Source organism: Coccinella septempunctata, chromosome 3, assembly GCF_907165205.1.
Source record: "Coccinella septempunctata chromosome 3, icCocSept1.1, whole genome shotgun sequence".
Classification (NCBI taxonomy): Eukaryota; Metazoa; Arthropoda; class Insecta; order Coleoptera; family Coccinellidae; genus Coccinella; species Coccinella septempunctata.
The window spans coordinates 21,809,180-21,832,494 of NC_058191.1; the positions used below are offsets into that span (position 1 = coordinate 21,809,180).

At 33.8% G+C, this 23,315-nt stretch overlaps 1 protein-coding gene and 1 long non-coding RNA gene across 3 annotated transcripts; one reads left to right on the plus strand and one right to left on the minus strand.

Annotated features, from left to right (window-relative positions):
* Nucleotides 1-13,203: 13,203 nt before the first annotated feature.
* LOC123310021 lies at nt 13,204-15,053 on the minus strand. Its single transcript, XR_006537314.1, has 2 exons — nt 13,792-15,053; nt 13,204-13,608 (listed from the first exon to the last, which is right to left on the minus strand). It is a non-coding gene; the product is annotated as an uncharacterized LOC123310021 (long non-coding RNA).
* A 22-nt stretch (nt 15,054-15,075) lies between these two features.
* LOC123310020 lies at nt 15,076-23,036 on the plus strand. 2 transcript variants are annotated; one of them, XM_044893377.1, is made up of 5 exons: nt 15,639-15,708; nt 19,237-19,394; nt 20,037-20,652; nt 20,954-21,144; nt 22,320-23,036. In XM_044893377.1, the coding sequence occupies exons 1-5, from the start codon at nt 15,654-15,656 to the stop codon at nt 22,527-22,529; spliced, it is 1,230 nt and encodes a 409-aa protein (XP_044749312.1). In that variant the 5' UTR covers nt 15,639-15,653; the 3' UTR covers nt 22,530-23,036. The 2 variants fall into 2 exon arrangements, with proteins under 2 accessions (XP_044749313.1, XP_044749312.1); XM_044893378.1 differs by lacking the exons at nt 15,639-15,708; nt 19,237-19,394 and adding an exon at nt 15,076-15,190.
* Nucleotides 23,037-23,315: the final 279 nt, after the last annotated feature.

Sequence of the window (23,315 nt, forward strand, 5' to 3'; positions counted from 1 at the left end):
GTGTGTCAAAATGGTTTGATACTAACGCTATTGGCAATACTCTAGCAGTCTTAAGTGCTTCTGGAAAGTGACCTTCAGAAAGACACTTATTGAAAATTATGGCTAGTGGTTCTGCAATTTCGATACAGATGTGTCATACCATATATGTATATCCGATGTTCCTTTGCCTTTGACTTCTTTTATAATACTTCTTATCTCTAATTCTGTTATTCGTTGAAATTCTACTAATTCACATCTTTTAAGATTTTTCTGCTTTCATAACTTGATAGCTTCACTCCTGCAATTTGAAGGAATCCTCAACATCCGCTCATCCACAGAAAAAAAATATCGATTGAAGGCGTCAGCGTCTAATATACTGTTAGTTTGAGTATTCTTATTTCTTGCAGATTCCCATTCAATAATAGATCATATTGTTTTAGTTTTGTTGTTTGAATATTTTACAACTTCTTCATTTCGTTGTTTCTTGTTGTTTTCCAAGCACTTTTCCAGTTCTTCCTTACACAGTTTATACTCTCTGAGTGCTTCTTTAGATCTAGACACTCTGAATATGGTGTCCAGTATATCTGGTTTATTTTTTATTTTTTGTTTCATCATTATTTTCAATGATATATTTATTTTTGTTTTTATTAAGATGAAAATACTTGTTGGGTTTGGGAACGTTATTAAAAGAAATCACTTTGTGTGATGGCCAACGTTTCGCAAAATTTATTTTTGCATCATCAGGGCTCTAGAAAAACAACTAAAAGTCAGAAAACTACATCACAACCAAACAAATTGATACAACCTTCAACCTACAGAAAACCAAGAGGAGTACAATCATTTAAAACAGAAATATAAACATGGACAACACATATAAAAAGGATAATTTCCTGAATGATATAAATATAAATAACATGAATATAAATAGAAAAATATAAAAATGTAAAAAATAAAAAAATGTTATTTTACTATTTTATTTTTGACTGTGATATTCTAATAGACCAAAGAACTTAAAAAAATTATCCATTTTCGCTTTCTTTGATCTATAAACAGTAAATACTATTAGCTTCTGTTCGGGGATTTCTATTGCTGCTATTTCTAAATTGATTGAAATTGAAATTCGTTGATAGTTCCAATTAATTTGTATGGTAGAGAATTTCGGACCATTATCATGGCTTCCCCACATTGTAGTTTTGATCTGCAGAAGTAGTCAGCTATATTATAACTGTCAATAATAATATGAGGCAAAAGAATACTCTCATCTCGACTACACCCATGATCAGTAGTTAATGCACACCATTTCTGGGTTTCTTCATTCAGTTGCAAATTTAACTGACTGATTTTATTTTTGAGACATTTGTGTTGAGACTGATTATTTTTATTTTTGTGGGTTCTAATTTACTGGGAGTTCGTAGATTCCTGATGACAAATTGTCGGAGACGATGTAATGCCTACCGATTTCCTATTATAATTAAATCGGTACCTCGGTCCTCGAGAAAGCTACCCCTGACGGCCAGAATTTACAGTCATAATATACCTGTTCTTTATGCTTAAAGCCTAGTCCTACCTGGAATCAATCATTATCAGCAATTTGGTGATATTAGTTAATTTTATTAACAATAATTTCTTCTTCTCTCGATATTTCCAATTTATCCGTGCGATAGATATTTATTATTTCTTCCGTTACACCTGTTTAATTTTCGAAAGAAATAGCCATACTTTTTTACCTTGAACGTCCCTACCTTGAAATTTAGTTTTGTTTTCATAGTTTGTAGTTACCGCTGTACCAATAATTTTTAGGCGTTTCGGTTTGTTCGTCCTACATGAAATTTCCGAATTGCTTGAATTTTTCCCGTGTTTTCTAGTTCCGTATTATTGTTTTGTTTACTTTCGTCCGATATCGTAGTTCGGTTGTGTTCTTTCATTCTGTTGTCATTCATTCATTCATCAGTTGACTTAATTTGTCTTTCGATGGTCGTAGGTCAGTTGTTTGTTTCTGCGTCTATCTCTTCTCCATTGACGTGTTTCCATATGTATCAACATTGTTTTTGCAACATTTGACTGTAGGATTCATGATCCGACTTTTGAATTTTGAAACGAACCTTATCAGAAAGGAGGTTATATTATTTTCTCGGAGGATTGTGTTGTTTTCCTGGCACTCTTCGAGCAATCTTCTCAGGTACCTACTCATTTTCTTTTTAATATTTTATTTTGAACTATCAAGTTGATCATAAGATAATGACAGTTCTGATCTCCACTGGTACATGCTCATAAATTGCGTCTCCTACCAGCGTAAAACACTTTCCGCACTGGATAGAATTCTTAGCTTTACTGTCACAACCTGCACACTTTTGTTAGGGTTTTTTGTCACCTTTATCGGGACACAACTTCAGTTCGTCCTCAATCATCGTCTTTTTTATTATTATTTTTATTATTATTAAAACTGGTTGGCTTCGAGGCCCAAAATTTTTGAATTGAGCTGTCGAAATATTCTAGATGATAATATGAATTTATAAAACCAAAATTTTTTTGACACTTGTTGGGTTGTTGTGAAGTATTACCCTCATCTGCCAAATGCAAGTTGAAACTAAGATGTCTAAAACTCTGGTGTATTCACTGATTCGATTTTGTTTTTAATTTCGTGGGGATATGGGATCAGTTTCGTTTTTCCCACTGTAGGTAGCGCTGTTTGTAATTTGACAGAGCATTGTCAATTGATATATATTTTAAAATAATTTGAATACTTTCCTACAACTTACGAATATGTTGTATTTATAAGCGATTATTGGTGTGTGAAAATATTTTACTTTCGAGAAAGGGATGTAGAACATTCATTTATTCAACATGTTGTTTAGTTTTCTGTATGGACAATCAAGAACTACAGCTAAAAATCCGGTGTTGTTGAAATTTGAAGCAGAACCAAATGAGATGAACGAATATTCGGGACCGATATAGCTAAGTTTTATTGAAACTTCAGCAAAGTTTCAAAGAAACTGTATTGGAAATACGTAATGTGAATTGTGAGCATGTATTGAGAATCAGATATACATAAATCTATTCGAGCCTGTTACTTAAAATATTCTTCCCGAGTAGATATAGTGAAAATTCCCTTTCCGTCAACTGAATATATTGGATATTTAACCAATCAACTGTGTTTTATTGATATCATATTGAATTATCCCCCTCACGAATTCAATTTGTCAAACGAAAATTATCTTGAAGAAAAATAGTAAATACTCCTTCGAACCCTTATTCGATAGTGTTGAAAATATTGACAGATTTTTTTTTACAAAGAAAATTAAAGTGTAAATAACAGATAATCCTTAACAGCTGACAAAATGGGCCAGTTCATATTTTGAACTCATTGATCGATATTCGATATATCAACGCAAAACAAAATAAAATGAGAGGTCATTGGACATCCTTTGGTAGAACAAGGATAGAACGAAGCAAATGACATGGTGGCGCCGCCACGAAACTGATCCCATATCCCCGATTTTCTGAAATGTTGATGCTTGCAAAAAGTGACAAGTGCACACACCAGTGTTTTAGACATCTTAGTTGAAACTAAAATAATTATAATAATTTTCGTTACCAAGCAACGGCAAGTTGACAGTGCATTCGAATTACCGTTGCTTAGTAACAAAAGTTAATATCCTCAGATTAGTTTCCATTTACATTCCATAGGTGAGTTCGCGAGTTCGGCTCCCAAGAAAGTTTCATCGAAATTTTTTTTTTCTTATAAATTCATATTATACAATCTGGAATGTTTTGACAGCTCAATTTAAAAATTTTGGGCCTCAGATCCCAAGCAGTTTTTTTAAATTTGGTTGGAAGTTCCTACGAGATATTTGGACGGCTGCAGTAAAGAAACGGTTTCATATTTTTCGATTCTGTTTTCATATTCGTGTTAGGAATAAAAGGAATTAAAATCGGGAAACATTTCAACAATTTCGGGTGATTTTTTTTTCGATGTAGACATGTAAAAAAAAAGTTGTGTTCGATTTATGAAAAATTTTTTTCACGGAAATTGTTGTGCATAGCAGGTTTCCTGCATTTTGTAAAAAAATTTCGGAGTTCTTCATAACTCTGTATTATGGAATGGCAGGCTAATCTTTCTTCGGGTAGTGAAATTTTTGAGAGATTTTGAAACAAAAATATCTTTCACATCAATTAAACCTCTAGATACAAGGATAATGAATTTTTGTTGAATAATATTTTAAGCTGCATATTCATATTTATTTAAAAGATAAATTTCTCTTTTTATATGGAAGCCTCTGTTCAAATGTTTTTGTTTTGTTATTTAATATATATTATTTTCATTATTTTTTCTCATTATTCGTCCCCGAGAACTTATTATATGGAGAAATATATTTTTAACGAACATATTAGCGAAAATTTACCACAAATTCACAAATTTCTCACCATTAGATTGCATGCAGCGGTTTTATCGCTGCACTAATACTAATACTGTTGGATGAAAATATTTTTCTTTCAATAGAAATTATACGATCCATAAAAACATCTCTGTTTCATTTAGTTTTGTCGGTACCATAATTCCATAAAAAAGACTCCGTAACTTTGTGAATATTCACTTAATAAGAACACAAACTGCAGGTTCATACAAATTTTAATCCATGCATACATTTGTGCTACAAAACTACCCACTTTCCCTATCAAATTCCTGATGGGGGTTGCTAGTAGAAACAAGCTTTGTATCCCATATCATGTCCCCATGTCACGAGTATTTTCACATTTTCTGATTCGTTCTTAAGTTACTGACGGTGGACACTTTTAAATGAGACACCCTGTATAGGTAATAAGCAATGATCAGAAGGGTTTCGTCATAGAACTTTGTTATCAGATTACATTCTGTAAGAAAAGGGCTGAAATTCCACTGCGATTCTCATGTTTCTAAGGGACTTTTTCCATTTCAAGGATAACTGAAAACTTCCAAGTTGAAAATTTGTTACGCTAGAATCCCGACTAGCTCAAAATTTCCAGTTCTTACGTACAATAATGATAAAAAAACAACAAAAGGAATCTATCAATATTTGCTTTCTTCTCTACTCGAGTGAGGTTCAATATGATAACAGGGAGTTATATATTTTTTATTTTCCTAATACTTTAAATTTTAACGTGTTGATGACTATAATTTGATTGTTATCATTTACATTTTAGCCTTGAGAAAGAAACTAGATGAGTTGCGAAACGTCGTCCGTTGGCAATCTAACAAGAAATTCAATAAAGGTAGTTGGAGTTCAGTTATTGTTATTTCTGAAAATTCACATCATGGACATTACTGAGAATTCATTTATTATATTTTTTATCTTTTTATTTATAACCGCCATCCAAATCAAGTCACTATTTCTAGATCTATTTAGTTGTTAGTTACGGCCGTATGCATCGACTTATTTAAGGCGAGATTAACGTTAATACTCGATTATTCCTCTGATTTCTATAGCAGTTACCATAGCAATCACCGAATTAACGTTAATCCTGTTAAATAATTCGGTGCAATCGAGTTTTGATGTTATATTAATTCCTTACTGCGAATTTAATTAAACAATTCAATCGGGTGTCTTTCAGAGATACCTAAATAGGTATAAAATGTGAGACTTCCTTTACAAAAAACTTCTTTTACAAAAAAAGTGTATGAAGGTTAAGCTTCAATCAGCTTGATCAAAATATTTATACTTAGCATGAATTGGCACAAATGCTGACTTGGAGCAACGAGGTCACTGGGACCCTTAGGGTGTAAGGGATGACAAACGTCCCCGCTGAGTTTGGACATCCTAGAGTGTGTCGCCAAAATCGGACTGGTGCTTCCAAACCAAGAATCGCACTAGTAGCCCTACAATATTAAAGGTTAAAAAAACATCATCTAACTATCACGTAGGTACCTACTTCGATTACCTTATTATTACTCAAATCCGAATTAATCGAACATAAATGGTGATCACAACACCACTGGAGTGGTGTTGTGATAAGCATTGGAATGCTTATCCTCCTTGAAATAAATACAGCAGATCCCACACTTGTGGTTGAAAAAATTTTCAAATTGTAGTGTTCAAATTTGAACATTACAAATAGTTTTCTATTGAATGCATCAAAACCAAATTTTGCCCAGCTCTTGTCAACATATTGAATCATACGTTAGCAATCTGATATACAGAGCCTTCAAAAATTAAAGATTTCAAATAGAAGTTCAATCAAAACTTGATTTTTTCAAATGGCAACCCATATTTTTTTCTTGATCATCATGTACAGCAGGTTAAAATGAGCAAAAAGTGTATTTAAACTTTTTCTGAATAGATTCAGAAATATGGAGGAAAAAGTGCAATTTATTTTGTCAATTTCAATTTTGTCAATCTTTGATATATTCAAGGGCACAGGAGCCCAGAAAGATTGTTGTACGATCGTGTTGCTTTCCACGTTCCTCAAACTGGGACTTCAATTGCCATCCTCAGAAGACCGTTTTGATTCATGAATGTTAGTTTTAATGATGAGAATGAAACTGTATAAACTTTTATTGTCGTTCATTCTCTTGCGGAATCAGAAGTCAAACTCGAACCTCCCTTGTAGAACGGAACAATATCTGAAAACGAAATTATCAATGGAACTTCAAATAAATAGGATGGGGTGGTAAATCGATTGATGTTATTAAGCAATGTATAGACTTGCAAGACCTGCGGTTCATGTAATGATGGTGTATTTCCTGATTTCTTAAAAAAATTTATCCTAATAAAGCCGCTACTTAAGGAGTGGGATCTAAAAGATCCCAACTCCTATCGCTTAATGACCCTCATTTTCACATTTGCGAAGATATGCGAGAAAATTTAAGCATCAATAGTAGGTATACTCTATTCACTTTTATTGCAGCACTTGGTTGGCCATGGAAATTTGACACATTCCACACTGTATAGTAAGAAAATGCGCTATGTTGTCCGTTCTACGTAAAAGTCTCAGTAATTACGTATTTTATCACAATGTCGAATCACTTCGGAAAATATGAAGTCGAAAATATGTAACGAACATAATTGACGTTTATACAAACTGATTGAAGGCATACCAAATCTAGTTATTTGCATGGAAAATACAAGAGATCAGTTTTAAATATATTTATTTTTGCTATGGAAAAAATTTGATAATTTACACATAATATGCAGTAGCTTGAGGAAAGTTAATATCAGTTATCTTCTTCAGCTGAACGTGGAATACCTTACATCAGTTGTAGATTTCAAAAAAATCAACCTGAAGATGAAATGCGTATGATGCAGTGGTTAGGAATGAGTGTCTCTCGAAGGAATTAAAGGATAGTTATATGAATGTTGAATTCTTCAACAAAAATCATCATGCATCAATGGAACTCAAAAGAATCAAAGGGAGTTTCAAGGCAAGAGGAACTTCACCTTTAATCAAAAATTTCACATGAATTAACAATTAACAGGACAACTGGCTCGTATTTATGGCTGTTTGTTTTTAATACTTAGATATAATAATAATTATTATATATTTATTGATCCCTTAAGACAATACCTAAGACAAGTCAAATGAAAAATAGAAAAATTAATTTTCTGGAACTTATTATATGAAACGATGATATTCATTGAAAATCCTGTAGTAACTTTTCGCATTCGTTCACCCTAAAATAAAATTCTCAAATGCTACCACTTGTTTGAGTCTCCCGATAGAAGAAAATTTTTTGTAATCCTCTTCATTCACAATCTTTCTGATTATGGAAACATTCAGTTAAAATATAAGTCGTTTAGATTCATATGAAACATTATTTATGTTTATTTACATTGAAAATGTTGGCTACCGTCTGATATATTAGAATATCAGGGTTATCTATTATTTGAATCAGCGGACCTGAACTTCAAATAGCACTTCCTAGAACCCCATCTTCTCTCTTTTACGATCACTTTCAGCATTTTTGTAATATTAATTGACATAAGTTGTGGCAGCAGCGTTATGACATTAACTTAACATTTCATGAGTGCCAACCTTACTCCGTTCTAGTTGCAAAAACTTGAGGAAATTATTTCAATGCCAACTGACTGTTAAAATAAAAATGAATGGTGTATACTTAATTTTTTCAGGAAATTCAAGATCCTTTCAGAAACTCAACATGTTTAGTTATGTTAAGAGGAAGAATATAGAACCAGCTTTTTTGGAGTTGGGATGCTTCAGAATGGAAAGAACTGTCCATGGGAATATTTTTGGATTTGTCGAATGCGGTTGCTACTGTTGATGTGGACATATTGCTGAGAAAACTAAAAAGATATGGAGTGACAGATAGGCAGCTAAAACTTGAAAGTTAGTTGAAATATAGACCCCAAACTGAAGAAATGATAATGAACAACAATATGTATCAGTCCTTCCAGGAAGTAAATGATGGAGGTGTAACACATGGTAGCATTCTCGCTCCCCATTTTTCTTATTCATATTAATGTACTTTTGAGTTCTTCCAATTTACACTTCACATTTCAGATTGCTCATTCGATATTGAGAGATGTGGAGGCTTGGTGCATGGAAAATTGTGATGAATATGGCAAAGACTGAATGTTTGGTGTTCCGCTGCTGTCGATCTTTGCGAAAATTCCGGATCAGAAGAGTGCGTAGGTTTCTGCATCAAGCTCCACAAAATTTCTTGGGCTTAACCTGGACAATCATATGTCGTTTCATATGATATAATATTTTGGCGAAATTGGCGTTTTTAAGACAGAAGTGTATGTTGAGAACAATACAATGTTTTAATTAGGTATCGGGAATCATGTAGAGCAGTGTGGTATGCGAACAGGGGTAAGCCAGTGTCGCTACAGTTATGTAGCGACAAAATTCAGGTAATGGCCGTGATTTCCTTGATTTGAATACGAGCGATTAGCTCTCTCCGCATCACAGACTTAAGAGTAACACAATAAGGCTGAAAAAAAACATAAATATGAAAACATTCAATAAAGTGCGCTTTCAGCATCGAGTCAAGCAAAAATCGGGTATCCATTCTATCGAAACCCATCCATATTAACATTGTTCAATGAATTGCCGCCAAGCAAGTGCGTAAAAAAAGTTCAAAAAAGTTCTCCATAAAACAATACAGATTCCAAAATACGTAAAAACTTCAGAATTCAATAAGTTTGACCATAACATCCGTATGATAAAAAAAGGTTGATAAAAAATCTATTAATGATCTAATCATCCTCAGCAACAAATGTTAGGGTTTTGGAAAAACTTAAGTACCCTCCATTCCTCAATGATTCATGGAAAATTGCGTAATTCAATAAAAAATCCATCTGTTTTAGCATTTTCCTACAAAATAGTCCGTTAATTTTTTGACTCTGTATATCGCTGTTACTTATCTTATCATATATCCTCCATAATTATATTTCAATAAATATCTTTTGTCTTATTTGAAGTTGTTTTTTGAAGGTGGTTCACATTGTCTCGATAGTTCAATAGGGGTAAGTGGAGATTAAAGTTTGAGAAACCCTGAAGTAGAGCAAATTTAAGGAAAAATAGGATTCCCACGTTGCATGGTTTATTTGTATATAAAGTGTTAATATTCATGTATCCCCATCCAATTTATTTTGAAAGGTTTGAAAATTGTAACAGAACTTAACGTGCTGAACTTTTTTGTGTCCATGTCACACTTCAACAAAAAAATCACCTCACTATATGGGCTTAAAACTGTTCAAAGCTTAAAATCTCTTATGAGGCTTACAGCGGGTTTCATGAAACTTTTATTGCCCGATCAAAGATTTGACAGTTACTCGGTTTCAAAAACGAAGTCACTATAACTTTTTCATTCCTACATATATTGAAGAAGTAGCAATTGAGAATCATTGAATGGACGTATATAGATCATAATTCGGTGGGAGAATGGTATTCCAAATGCTCCTGACTCAATTATTGATTGAAAACCAATTGACGTTTATCCGCCAATCAAGCGTTGATTCCCCGATCGAGCTTCATGAAACCGGGGGTTAATGATTTGAAGGAATTTTCGTAGGTAATTTTTACTCCTTGACGAATTCAACCTTGTATAATCAATAACTTTTGAATTAAATACATATATATTTCTATACGTACCTACTCCACTTGTTGGCTGTTAATTTGAATTATTCGATTCTTCGTACCGACATTTTCAATTTAGCAATATCTATTCAAGAAATCATTTTCCTCATCGCCAAAGTTATAAATTTAGGAGATCGAATCAATTCTGAGACTCAACTGAACTCTTTATTTCAACACATTTTCATACATTAATATTCGCCATATAACAAAATAAGAAATATAAAATCTGTTCATCAACAACCTCACAATATCAAAACCAAAGGTTAGGCAATTCTCTTATTTTGACCTAGCATCTTAAGGTTATCCCGTCAACTGCACCCCGCATAAAATATGTAAATCTACCTTCGTAGAAAGTTCCGCAAGTGGATATAACCTGGACTTTTTATAGGGCTCAAAAAGGTACTTTTATGACTACCCAGAACCAGGAAGAAGTTTTAGGATGTTTTGTCTTTGGAATGTCGGCATACGAATTAGAATTTGCGAAGTTTTTTATTCATTGTGCACCCTAGACTTTCACAGAATCCGTCTACCGAAATTTCACGGTTACTCTTGTTACGAAAAAACTATTCGTTCCGCAATTCGTATTTTTGTCACTCAGCTTTTAACAAACCTTTTTTAGCAGTTGGTAGGATTTTTTCCCGACATTTAAAGATTCGCCGGGTCTCTTGTGCTAATCTTTCACTTGAATATTCTCTGAATTACCAAGACGTCAAGAAAATTGCTTATGTCCTTGGAAAAAAGAAATCTAGAAAGAATTTTTATGGATATAGATAGAGAATATCAGTTTCATTCGAAGGGAAATCTAGGAAGTTACATCTTTCGTTATATTCAAAAATCAATATTGATGAAATAGAAAAGACTTAAATTTGAAGATATTAATCAATTCCTTATAAATTGATATGATGTTACATATTCACAAACGTTAAATCGATATTCGAATTCTCGAATTCAATAAGCAATGAAAGAATTCAAGTATGAGTAAATTCCATTAGATAAAAAATTCCATCTTGAATTGTAAGGACCGGTATAAAAGTGAAGAAATTCACCTCGAGTTAAAAAATTGAAGGCATGCTTAATGAATGGAGATGCACTATTATTCAAACGAACACCCAATTAATTTTCACAGAATGGCCTCATATGGTAAGATGTGCGAAAATTAACATAGCTTAAAAATTAACATACAGGTCACAAACAAAATAAAATGTTTACAAATTTAATTTCGAACAATATAAAAATATTGTAAAGTCTCCCCTAATCAGAAAAAATTTGGAATTTGATAGAAACTTATGTCGAGAGTAAAAACGTATTTTAATGAAAGTTATATGTACTGCGTTAATTCAAATTCCATTTTTAGATTTCTTCTTCTTCTTCTTTCAAACAGCGATTTTAATATTCGATCATTTCACTGCTAACTTTATATTTTTCCTTAATGCATTCGTAATTTCATTACTAGGCATATTACCTGAATAAGATAAGCCGTAACTATTTGAATGAAAGAATCTCCCCTCAAATACCTAAATTTACAGAAACTAATCAGCACAGCATTATCTTTAAATTATAAAAGTTCATAATTCCAGGAATGACTTCTTTCGTAATCTTTTCCAAAGAAGACATAATACTGAAGTATAAAAGAATAGTATTATTTCAGGAAGGGTTGCAATTTAGGCAGGTACAGAATTGTCGCGAAAGAATGATTGTGGTGGGAGTGCTAATTCTCAACTAGCTTCGCTATTGGCTTTGCCAATTCTCAGTTAATACTTATTGGTCAGCAAACGGTCGACTTCTCGAAAGTGTATAACTTGCAAGTTTCAAAAATATTTTGCGAATTTAAGTCAGTCTGTATCCGAACTCCAAGGTGTGTCCTAGCAGTATCGTGAAGTTTTCTATCGAAGCACAGGTTAAGGAAAAAGTTTTGTGATATAACGGAGGCTTACGGGGGCAGTATTACAACATGGTGAGTAGGATTGTTTCATAATATATTTAATAAAAATTACTTACGATTAGGATCTATTGGAGACATTTGGAATATGTATTTCCAGTACAACAATTTTGATGAAGAATACGGATGTCCGAAATTTAGGTCATAAAATTAGTGAAAAATAAGTGATAATAAACTAAGTGGGCAGTGAAAATTGCAGCGTTTCTTATGTTTGTTTTTCTATATCACCATATGATGAATTTTTTTGTCGGTCTGTAAAAATATCGATTTTTTATAAAGATTCGATAATTCCAATTTTATATAGATATATCGAAAAATCAAATATCGCAAAAAAAATCGATACATCGAAGTGAAAATATATCGATGTATTCATATCTTTTCAACAACCCTAGACTTCTAATCCTGCATCCTGTATCTGTGTATTTGCAGACTAGAACTTGGTTCTCTTGCTGCATCGTTTTCCGGTGGTTTTTCATTTTGTTTCATTTTAGATTATTCTCTCACTGTTTTTCCTCCAGGTTTTCTTTCAACCTGGTTCTCAGTCTCTTGATTTTTCGTTTTCATCATCACTGTTTTCATGGCTTACAATTATTTCGTAGGCTCTTTGTACGAGTGCCGTTATTGATTGTTTTGGTTCCTGTCATCTTTTTGATCTCTTTGTTTTTGTGTACAACTCTGCGACTTGGGCTTCTCTAAGAGTTATATTTTATATTTTGTATGGGGTATAGTTCCAATTTTTTGAGTTGATTATTATTCATTATTGAAATTTCACTTCCGTATTCGCTGTGTCAAAGTCGGTCTAATTATTGCTTTTCAAAATCTGATCAGTTCTGGATCCAGTTTGCTCTTTCGTTTTATGAGGGGATAGAGATATCTTTTGATAATTCTCTCGATTTTTTTTTTGCTGTTTTCTCAATGTTACTCACATTTGTGTTGTTATCCTGTTATCCATTGTTAATCCTAGATAATTTACTTCATTTTGCCATTTGCGCAGAGACCTAATGTGACCTCTTTAATTGTTGGTATGTCGCTTGTAAAAATGGGTCCTAGTAAGGATCCCTGTGGTACTCCTGCTTCTATATTTTTCATATCTGATGTTTCTTGATTTTTACGTAAAATTTCCCATGTCGGGTAAGATTTCATAAGTTTGTCGAATGATGTCGGAAAGTCGACTTTTAGCTTTGAGCATTCTATTCAATGAGTCCTTGATGTCATGATATGCTTTCGATATATCCATCAATACTACTGCTGTTTTATATCCTCTTTGTTTTTCTTGCAGGATTGTTTCCATTATTCTGGCAAGTTGGGTTGCGGTACCCTTTCTAAAGCCGTGCTGAATTTTTAGGATTATTTCCTTTTCGTCAACAATTTTCTTCAGTCTTACTAGTATAATTTTTTCCGCCAACTTGCTCATACTTGAGAGTAGGCTTATTGGTCGGTAGTTATTTGGGTTTGCCCGGTTTGGGTATCATTATAATTCTCAAATCTGTTATCCATCTTATTCATTGGAGGTGTTTGATAATGGAAAAGAAGTTTTCATGTCTGCTCCAGATTTTCTTTATTAAAATAGCGACAAATGTTTCGACCCTCACAAAAATAGGTTCACCTTCAGGTATCTGCAGATAAATATAAAGATGTAAGAAAACAGTCATCATATAACAAAACACAACAACAGAAAAATACACGGAAAGAGAAAACACCAGTATGATAACAAAACAGTAGATCAACACACAATAACAGTCGAATTGCAAAAAAAATTTCAAAATAACTTACATGAAAAGAATTTTAAAATAACTTACATGTTGAAAATTTTAAATCAGAATTATTTGTCAAGAAAGGGCAAATATAAATATGTCAATTATAAGGAATCAAAGAAGATAGACAGGCCGAGCAGAAAGAAGTACAGAAACAACAGAAAGCACAGAAATGACTGAGTTCCCGTTAAATGTCAAACAACGGGTTATGTGAAATATGAAAATTGGAAAAAGGGAGGAATTGAGTTATCATCATGGGAGAAAGCTGAGCAAGTGCGGGTAAATTAGAAGTCCAGGGATATCCTGCTGGGTATTCAGAAGTTTACTTGGGGTGTTGTGTTTTGCCTTTGTTTTATGTATTTTCTCCAATGAGTCACATGAACCTCTGTGGTAAGGAAGAGACAGAATGCGTGGCTCTACCAAAGGAATGTGGCCGGAATTCGAGAGGATGTGTTCTGCGAGAGTAGAATTGTTGGGATTGTTGGTCCTGATGGCTCTAAAGTATTCATCGATCCTTGTTTCAATGCTTCTGAAGGATCGGCCTATTTATAAACTTCCACATGAACAATCTAGCTGTTAGACTCCCATTTTCTCGATCGGATCTTTACCCCTGGTGAAGATCAAGTTAAGAGAGTTATCATCTTTGAAAGATATCTGAATATTGAACTGCTCCAGGTATTTTGTATTCTCTCAGAAACCTTAGGAATATAATTGATACTGCTAAGTAAAGTTCTCATTTGTTATAGGGGTTAATTGTGTGTTATATCTAATCATGACCTTGTGGAAATCTTGTGAAAAGTGTTTTGGACCAAGTCTATAGGGAAGCCATTGTTGTGTGCTATCTGCAGTATGAAGTATAATGTTGTATTCTGTTTCGTAGTCCTCAGCGGACAACGGAGTTGTCAATAGTCTACAGAAGGAACGGAAGGCGACAAGCTTGCACTGGAGTGGATGATTCGATGAGAAAAGGATCACATGATCAGTTGTTGTTGGCTTCCTGTAGATAGAGAATTTGATAGTATCTTCTGATTCTCTCAAGTCCAAAAACGGAAGGGTGCCATTCGCTTGTGTCTCAACAGTGAAGCAATTCTAGGATGTAGTGTGTTAATGAATTGAGGTCAGATTGGCCCCCCCAGAAAGACGAAAAAATCATCAACATAGCTTCTCCAAAGCAGAATATGTTTTCTGACAAGTGTCTCTGAGTTAAGCCTCAAGATATTTTAGAGAACTCTCTGCCAACAATTCCATTCCTCCCTTTTCCCAATTTTAATATTTCACATAACCCGTTATTTGACACTTAACGGGAACTCAGTCATTTCTGTGGTTTCTGTTGTTTCTGTACTTCTTTCTGCTCAATCTGTCTATCTTTTTTGAGTCCTAATAATATGACATGTTTATATTTGACCTTTCTTGACGAATAATGTTGATTCAAAATGTTCAACTTGTAAGTTATTTTAAAATTCTTTTTTTAATTCGACTGTTATAGTGTGTCGATCTACTGTTTTGTTTTCATACTGGTGTTTTCTCTTTCCGTGTATTTTTCTGTTGTTTTTTTTTGTTATTTGGTAACTGCAAATGCCTGAAGATGAGGGTCAAAACATAATATGTCGCGATTATTAGCAGACATGAAAATTTCTTTTCCATTATTGTTTCTGCTATTTTCCATCTAGTTGGGAAAATTCTTATTTCAAGAACGTCTTTTATCTTCTGTATTGTGTTTTTAGAAAGGTTCTTTAATATTCTGTTAATAATTTTGTTCATCCCTGGTGCCTTCTTGACGATGAGGTTTTTATTCATCGATTGAATTTCTTCGGTGGCGACTTCTTTGAATTTATAGATATCATCTCTTATCTGTTTTGCTTTGTTTTGTTCTGTTATCTGTGTTCTCGGCAGTGTGTTATATTTGCATGTCCCGATCTACTGTTTTCAAAGTTTCGAAGTGGCTCATTTTTATCAAAGAAGGTAGTTGTTAGTGTTGCATTGCCTGCATTGGCCGTTTGCGAGAAAAAATGGAAATAAAAGCAGTAGTACTACAGACATGTCAATCCGCCTGGTGAAGCATTTCAAGTCCCGTTCTCTGTCCCTTGCAGGTTTTTCCTAGCAGTGGCGTCCTGACAATAAGGCCCGGTTGTTCAGTTCAGGATTAAGCCGATATTTGAGTTGATCTTAGATTAAACCTGACAAAATTGAACTGAAATGTCAAAATTAATCTAGGATCAACTGTAATCGCGAACTGAACAACTGGGCCTAAGTGTATCAAATACAAGTAAATAAATTATTTTTGGCATTTTTGATATCGTAAGATGACATCAACTTAATAACGATGAGTTCAGAAATGCCTACCAAACAGGTGAATATTTGACGAAACATATTTTTAATCAATTTAATTCTAGTCTATATTTACGCTTTTCACTTGCCTATATCATTTAACATTCCCTGAAAAAGCGCCGGATATGAAATCCGAGTGATTTTTTGACGTAATTAGGGATTTTTCCTGTCTTTTATGCATAACATTGAGGTTTCGTCACAGAACATCAAATAAATATAATAGCGAGATTAAATCCTTAAACGCATTTTCTTTCATAGATATTCCATGCTTAAACTTCGCTTAAAAGCTTAATCTTCGTTCAAGGCAACGGTCCATACGGCCATAAATCAGGAACTGTCAAAGTTGTCAAAGTTTGATTGGATAACTAGCCCTTCTCCAAGGATTGTTAAATGATTAAGTTGGAGGCACGAACAGAACCTAAAAAAATACGTTTTCATTGTAAGCGTTTTGTTGATTGTTTACAAGGTTGACAAGCGTTCCTGAACTGGTCTCAATTCAATGGTTCAATCCATTTTTGGATCTACCACGAAATCTGCAGTAGTACCACAAGCTCACGACAAGCGCACGACTAGACAAATTCCATGAGTAGGTGAAAATTGGTACCACAATAGAATAATACTCACGTCCTTATCAGTTATGAAAACACATGTGATCGATTTCTGCTCTTTGAACATTTTGTTGACACGAAAACTGTCAGATATAATAATTAGATTGCCGGCAACCCCTTTTCGAATTCGTCATCGATATGTTGTCGATGGATTGTCGACTGATCACTTACACAAGCATTAATATACATACTGCATGCGACTCTTAACTGCTTAGTCAGAGACTTTGATTGTTGTATTGTTTAAAATCCCTACCCCTCAACCTTTTCTTGGACACTAATTGAAATTGTATTTCACCTGATCTACTATACTTCATTCAAATTTATTTTAGCAGTCGGTTGGCCATGAAATAATTTTCTCAAGTTTTTGTAACTAGAACGAAGTTAAGTTGGCACTCATGAAATGTCGTTAATGTCATAACGCCGTTGCCACAACTAATATCAATTTATATTACGAAAATGCCGAAAGTGATTGAAAAAAGAGACAGGGTTTCAGGAAGTGCTATTTAGAATTCAGTTACGCTCATTCAAATAGTTATACCCTGATATTCTTAAATCCACAATACGTCAGACGGTAGCGAACATATTCAATATAAGAGAATTTATATAATGTTTCATCTGAATCTAAACGACATATATTTCAGCTGGATATTTCCACAATCAGAAAGATTGTGAATGAAGAGGATGACAAAGAATTTCCTTCTATTGGGAGACCCAAAAAAGTGGTGGCATTCGAGAATTTTATATTTGAGTGAATTAATGCGAAAAGTTTACTACAGGATTTTCGATAAATGTCATCGGAGAATAAGTTCCCTGAAATGGATTTTTCTATTTTTCATTTGACTTGTCCTATACAATGTAAATGTCTTAAGGAACTAATAAATACCTATAATTATTATTATTACATCAATGTATTAAGATGAATAGCCACAAATACGCGCAAGTTACCCTGTTACTTGTTTATTCATGTGAAATTTTTGTTCGAAGGTGAAGTTCATCTTCCTTCAATTCCTTTTATATTATATCCTTATATTGATGCAAGATAATTTTTGTTGAAGAATTTAACATTCTTGTAATTATCTGTTAATTCCTTCGGGAGATACCCATTCCCAATTACTGCATCATATGCATTTCATCTTCGAGTTAATATTTTTGAAATCTACAAATGATGTAAGCCAAAGAAGATAACGAACATCAACTCTCCTCAAGCTAGTGCATATTATGATATTATACTGATCTCTTGTATTTTCCATGCAAATAACTGGATTTGGTATGCCTTCAATCAGTTTGCATAAACTTCAATTATGTTCGTCGCATATTTTCAGAAAAGATTCGATATTGTGATAAAATACGTAATAACAGAAACTTTTACGTAGAACGGGCAACATAGCGTTGATTTAAAACCCAAAAATGTTTTGACAAGCTTCATAACCCCACATTTTCGTACTATACAGAGTGAAATGTGTCAAATTTCCATGGCCAACCGACTGCTAAAATAAAAGTGAATGAAGTATAGATCCATCGTTAACTACTAAATTGAGCGAATGACATAAACAAGAAACAAAACAAGCTTTTAGGTGTCAATCAAGAAGATATAGTAAAGGAAGCGCAATAGGAGATCGGAAATACTCGGACACTCGGGTTTTGCTTCCATGCCACAATATAATGATATTAGGCGCACAGTGGCGTATCTCATATAACATTAGCAGGTGCCGTGCAATAAATTTGAATACTTTACTTCCTCCCCACTAACTTTTTTAACTTGAAAGTATCTGCAGCACTTCCTGTGACTTATTCCTCAGATAAACAATAACCTTTTCGCAGAGCAGTTGAGGGTATTTTTCATTATCTCCTCTCTTACTTTGCCAATTTTTTCATACTCCGCCACTGCTTACCAGTTGAGTCAATTTAACTTGACATAAGCCATCACCTTTACGACGAATTGCTGAATTGCACCTTTGCTTATTTTCTTGGTTTTAGAGTGTCGTGTTTTTTATTAGAACCACTGTTATGATAACGAGCTTTTTAATGATTTACATTTTATATGAGGTGTCTTATTTGAAGAATAAAACCGTACTTGGAAATATATTATCTGTCATTTTATTACTCATATTTCCTCATTCTGAATATTCGAAGAATATACCAAGATAAGCTGTTCCTATAATCCCCTCAGCTCAGGGGCGGCTCATTACAATAGGGTTTACAACAACCGTCAATCAGTGCAGAAAGAGGTTCAAAGAATTTTCAACAACTTGTGTTTTCGGAACATTATTCAAGATAGGTAATAGTAATTTTGCTGCAACCGTCCTTTCAGTATGATTTATTGGATTTCCTTCATCAGTTTAAGTAAACATCATCCTCTCTAGTAAAATAGATTTTACTTTTCAATTGAAAATTTGATGGGGGTAGACTTTTCAACGCCTGCAGTAACTCATTATAAAGCTTGATACAAGTCTCAAATTTATTTATTCTTCAGTAGAAGTAAACAAAGTTCTCCCTAGTAGGTAGGGTATCTTTTACTTTTCTATTGAAAACCTGTTTTGGTAAACTTTTCCAGTCCTCAACTTCTCCGGTAATTTATTAAAAAGTTTGATACAAGATACATCCTGCACAACCTCACCTGTGGTATGGACGAGTACCGTTTTCCTCAATTATTGTAGGTGCAGTGGTGCAGAGGTATCAGAATTTCTAGGACTGTGCCCATTCACAATAAATGTAAGCCGTTAAGTTGTTGTAAATGCAATGTTGTCGTAATACGTGAAGTAAACAATGTAAACGTAAGGGAGAGCGCCCCTCAAAGTAGCGTAGCACTGACATGGCACATACATGATAGAGGCGATGCATAATTCTCAGATATCACACATATGTGTGAAGTGTCAGTCGCGTTAAATATGTCGTTCTCAGTTCAAATCTGAAAATTATGCATCGCCTCTGTCATGTATGTGCCATGTCAGTGCTACGCTACTTTGGTGGGCGCTCCCACTAACTTGAATGTAACTTTTCCTCACGAAATGTCAACATTTCATCTTTCGCATTGTGAACACTTTCATGTAAAACCACATATACTTTAACTTTGCGTTTTACGTTGAAATTGCCGACGTGTTTTAATTATTTTCATGAACATATCGAGCGCAAGCCATAAAAGCTAGTTAGTAAGTATTCGCTCTCATGAAATCGTAAGATAGAGTACTACACAATAAAATTATTAATTCCAAAAATTATTACAATTGTAGACTCATAACAATTGTAGGGTTTCTAATACAGTCCCCTGGTATTCCGATGAAAAAATTCTCCAACGATCACTTTTTACACGGATGAAACCAAATATAAAATACTTAAGACATGATTTTTTTACAGATGAAAATGACTGATAATTCTTTGCCCAGCCCTATTGATCTAAGTGTCCCGAAATCAACCAGCTTCGGTTCAGAAATAACTTGTAATCCCCGAAACTCAGTGAATCCTATAATTTCTCCACATTACTCGAAGGAAGCACAACTGATTTATAGTTTTAATAAATACGCTACAGCGAAACCTAATTTCAATCCTACTGAACATTGGCTGCTACGAACAGAATCCATTCCCTCTGATCCGGTAAAAATGAACAGGATCATCGAAGGATCGATGCCATCAGATAACTCTTCTAGAAGTCCTCAAGTATTGGAGCCGACAAATATTCAAAGCAATCCATTGAAAGAAAATTTCGAAATGAAAAATATTAAACGTAGATCTTCAAACTGTTCCACATCGAGCTCCTTGTCGAATTTTAGCAATGACTCAAATAACAATGAAAATGTGGTATTAGAAAAATCGACTACAAAGAAAACTGATGGAAGACTATCACCACAGAAAAAGAAATCAAGGACAACCATTTTTGAAAATAATGAAGGAGCATTTTTGAAAACGGAAATATCTACCCCAGAACAATCGAGACTAGGTCCTTCTCCAACATCTTCCTGCGCAAGCGAAATAGGTGAGTTCTTTTTTCAATTCCCACTTTTTGCCACATCCGATCTGTCCATGTTTTAATTATTATCTCGTGAAATTCTGGATCAATAAGTTTCCTTGTAAATTGGCTTCCGAATAATATGATCTGCTTGCCGATACCTTATCATTAGAGAAAAGTGTTGGGGAGTGCTTGAAGATTTTTCCTTCAATCCTCATAGTTCTCGAGATGCATTCAGTTAGCATCGAATTTGGTTCAGCCTTCACATTTAGCTGAAGGAGGGTGCAGAATAGTAAGTAGCAAACTGAATTTTTGTTCTATATTTCAGATCACTGTGACTCAAGTGGCAGATACACATCAACACGCCCCTTCAAAGTTATAACTAGTGGAATGATTATAGATCCGATTCCATTAAAAGGCCCTTTGGGAGACTTTGAAACCTTCAGACAAAATATCTTGTCGAAAGTGGGCTCCAATAGATCGACCAATAGCAATATGCGAAGACAAGGGAATACAGCTGTGAGTATTATCGAAAAGAGGAGATTCATTCTGACGTTTCAGAATATATTATGAGCACTACCTTGGACCATTGATACATGGATTGGCCATTGCAGTGCTACAAAAGCTTTTGTTGTCGTCCACACATTCGATTCATTAAGGCAGTGAAAATTGATGTGACAGCAATGTCCGAGTCAACTGTCTCAATTGTCATTGGCGACACTAAAGGCTGGTTTCAAAATCAAACCTAAAGTCGCTTTAATTTCAAAGCTTCTTTTAACCCTACTAAAAATGATACTAAAGGAAGCTTTAAGCTTGAAGTGACTTTCAATTTGATTATGAAACTGGACGTAAGCAACTATATCATTCCACTCTTTGGAAAACAACAAATGTTTATTTTCGATTCCATGTATGTATGTTCCAAAAGCACTACATCCATTTCTTTTCTTTGATAGAATTTCTTAATTTCAATGATTTAAATTTCCCATCCGTGTACTATATTATTGTTAGTTAGGAAATCATCGGTATATTCTTCATTTGTTCTCGTTTCTACTTGTGATATGGCAATTGAAATTGTTTTGTAGAAATTTGTGCTGTTAAGATTGAAATTACTAAGTAGAAGGTGCTGATTTCTTTTATTTCGGTGGTTGAGTTTATAAGGTTGCCTTAGAGTTATTCGATTATGTGGTCGATAAGAAGGAGGTGCAACGGGAGTACACTTCAGTATTGCCATATGCCACGTCACACTAGCGTAGCTGTCATAAAATTAGGCGATGCCGTGCAATAAATTTGAATATTCAATTCTCATCTACCAACTCGACTAACTCGTGAAAGTATTTTTTGCACCTCCAATACGTAGTCATTAGATAAACAACATTCTCGCATAAAAGTTGAATTTATTTTAAACAATTTCTTTACAACTTTCATCCATCGTCTATGACGCCACTGCTTACGAACCGAGTTCTGATAGTGAGCTTAACCTTGAAACCTTGCCACCTTCTACGTCATCACCCTTTCACTCCTCCCCATGTCTTCTTGATTGTGGTTATCTTTTTTAGAAAAATATAAGGGGGTAAAATTACATCTGGGCATTATGAGTTTCGCGAAAAAATATAATCGAAATGTGGTATTCATTTTCCTGTACCACCAACTTTGCCAACTATATTATCACTTCAGATTGTGGTTATTTTTTACAGAATACTCACATAACTGACCCAGCATATTGGGAAAAACGTAAGAAAAACAACGAAGCAGCAAAACGTTCGAGGGACGCCAGAAGGAGGAAAGAAGATGAAATAGCTATAAGATGTGCTTATCTGGAGCAAGAGCGAATACTTATGCTGCAAGAAAATAGAATGTTAAGAGAAGCACTGGAAAAATGCCACCAATTCGGATTCATTCGATAGAAAATTTAAACGATCTTCTCTGGATTGTATCAATTTTCAAATTAATGGGCTAGGAGTCATACGCTGCTTAGATGAGTCAATCATTAGGGCGTTTCAAAAAAAAAATATATATTCTTTCTCGGAACCACGCTCAAAAGTTTTGTTTGAATGCCAAAATAGGCCTTTGAAAATATGAGCCCTTAATATTAATGTTTAATATAATTTATACAATGGCACTTTTCGATTTCCCATAAGAATAACACAGGAAAAAAAAATTCTTTAACATACCAAAAATAATTAATATTATTAATTATTATTAATATTATTGATTAATAATTAATAATTAATTAATAATAAAAGTTAACAGGTTTTAAAACAATCTGAAAGTTTATTTCTAAATTCTCAGAGTTAAAAAAAATCCTATTGAACAATTGATGCTAATTTTCAAAAATTAGAATTTTCAAAAGAGTTAACTGTCATTGATAATTTGTTTTAAGTACCCCGTCTATCATTACTATACAGGATGTCTCATTTAAAAGCGTCCACCCTCAATATCTCAAAAACGAATCAGAATTTGTGAAAAATTCTCATGGGAAATCGAAAAGTGCGATGCGGACATCCTAAACATTATTAAGGGCTCATATATTCAGAGGTCTATTTTGGCATTTAAACGAAAGTTTTGAGCGTAGTTCCGAGAAAGAATAACTTTTTGCTTTTTTTACGCCCTAGTCAATCATATAAAAGTTCATAAGTTGTTCTGAGCGGACTCAGGACTTGATATCAGCATAAATGCTAGATACATAAAAG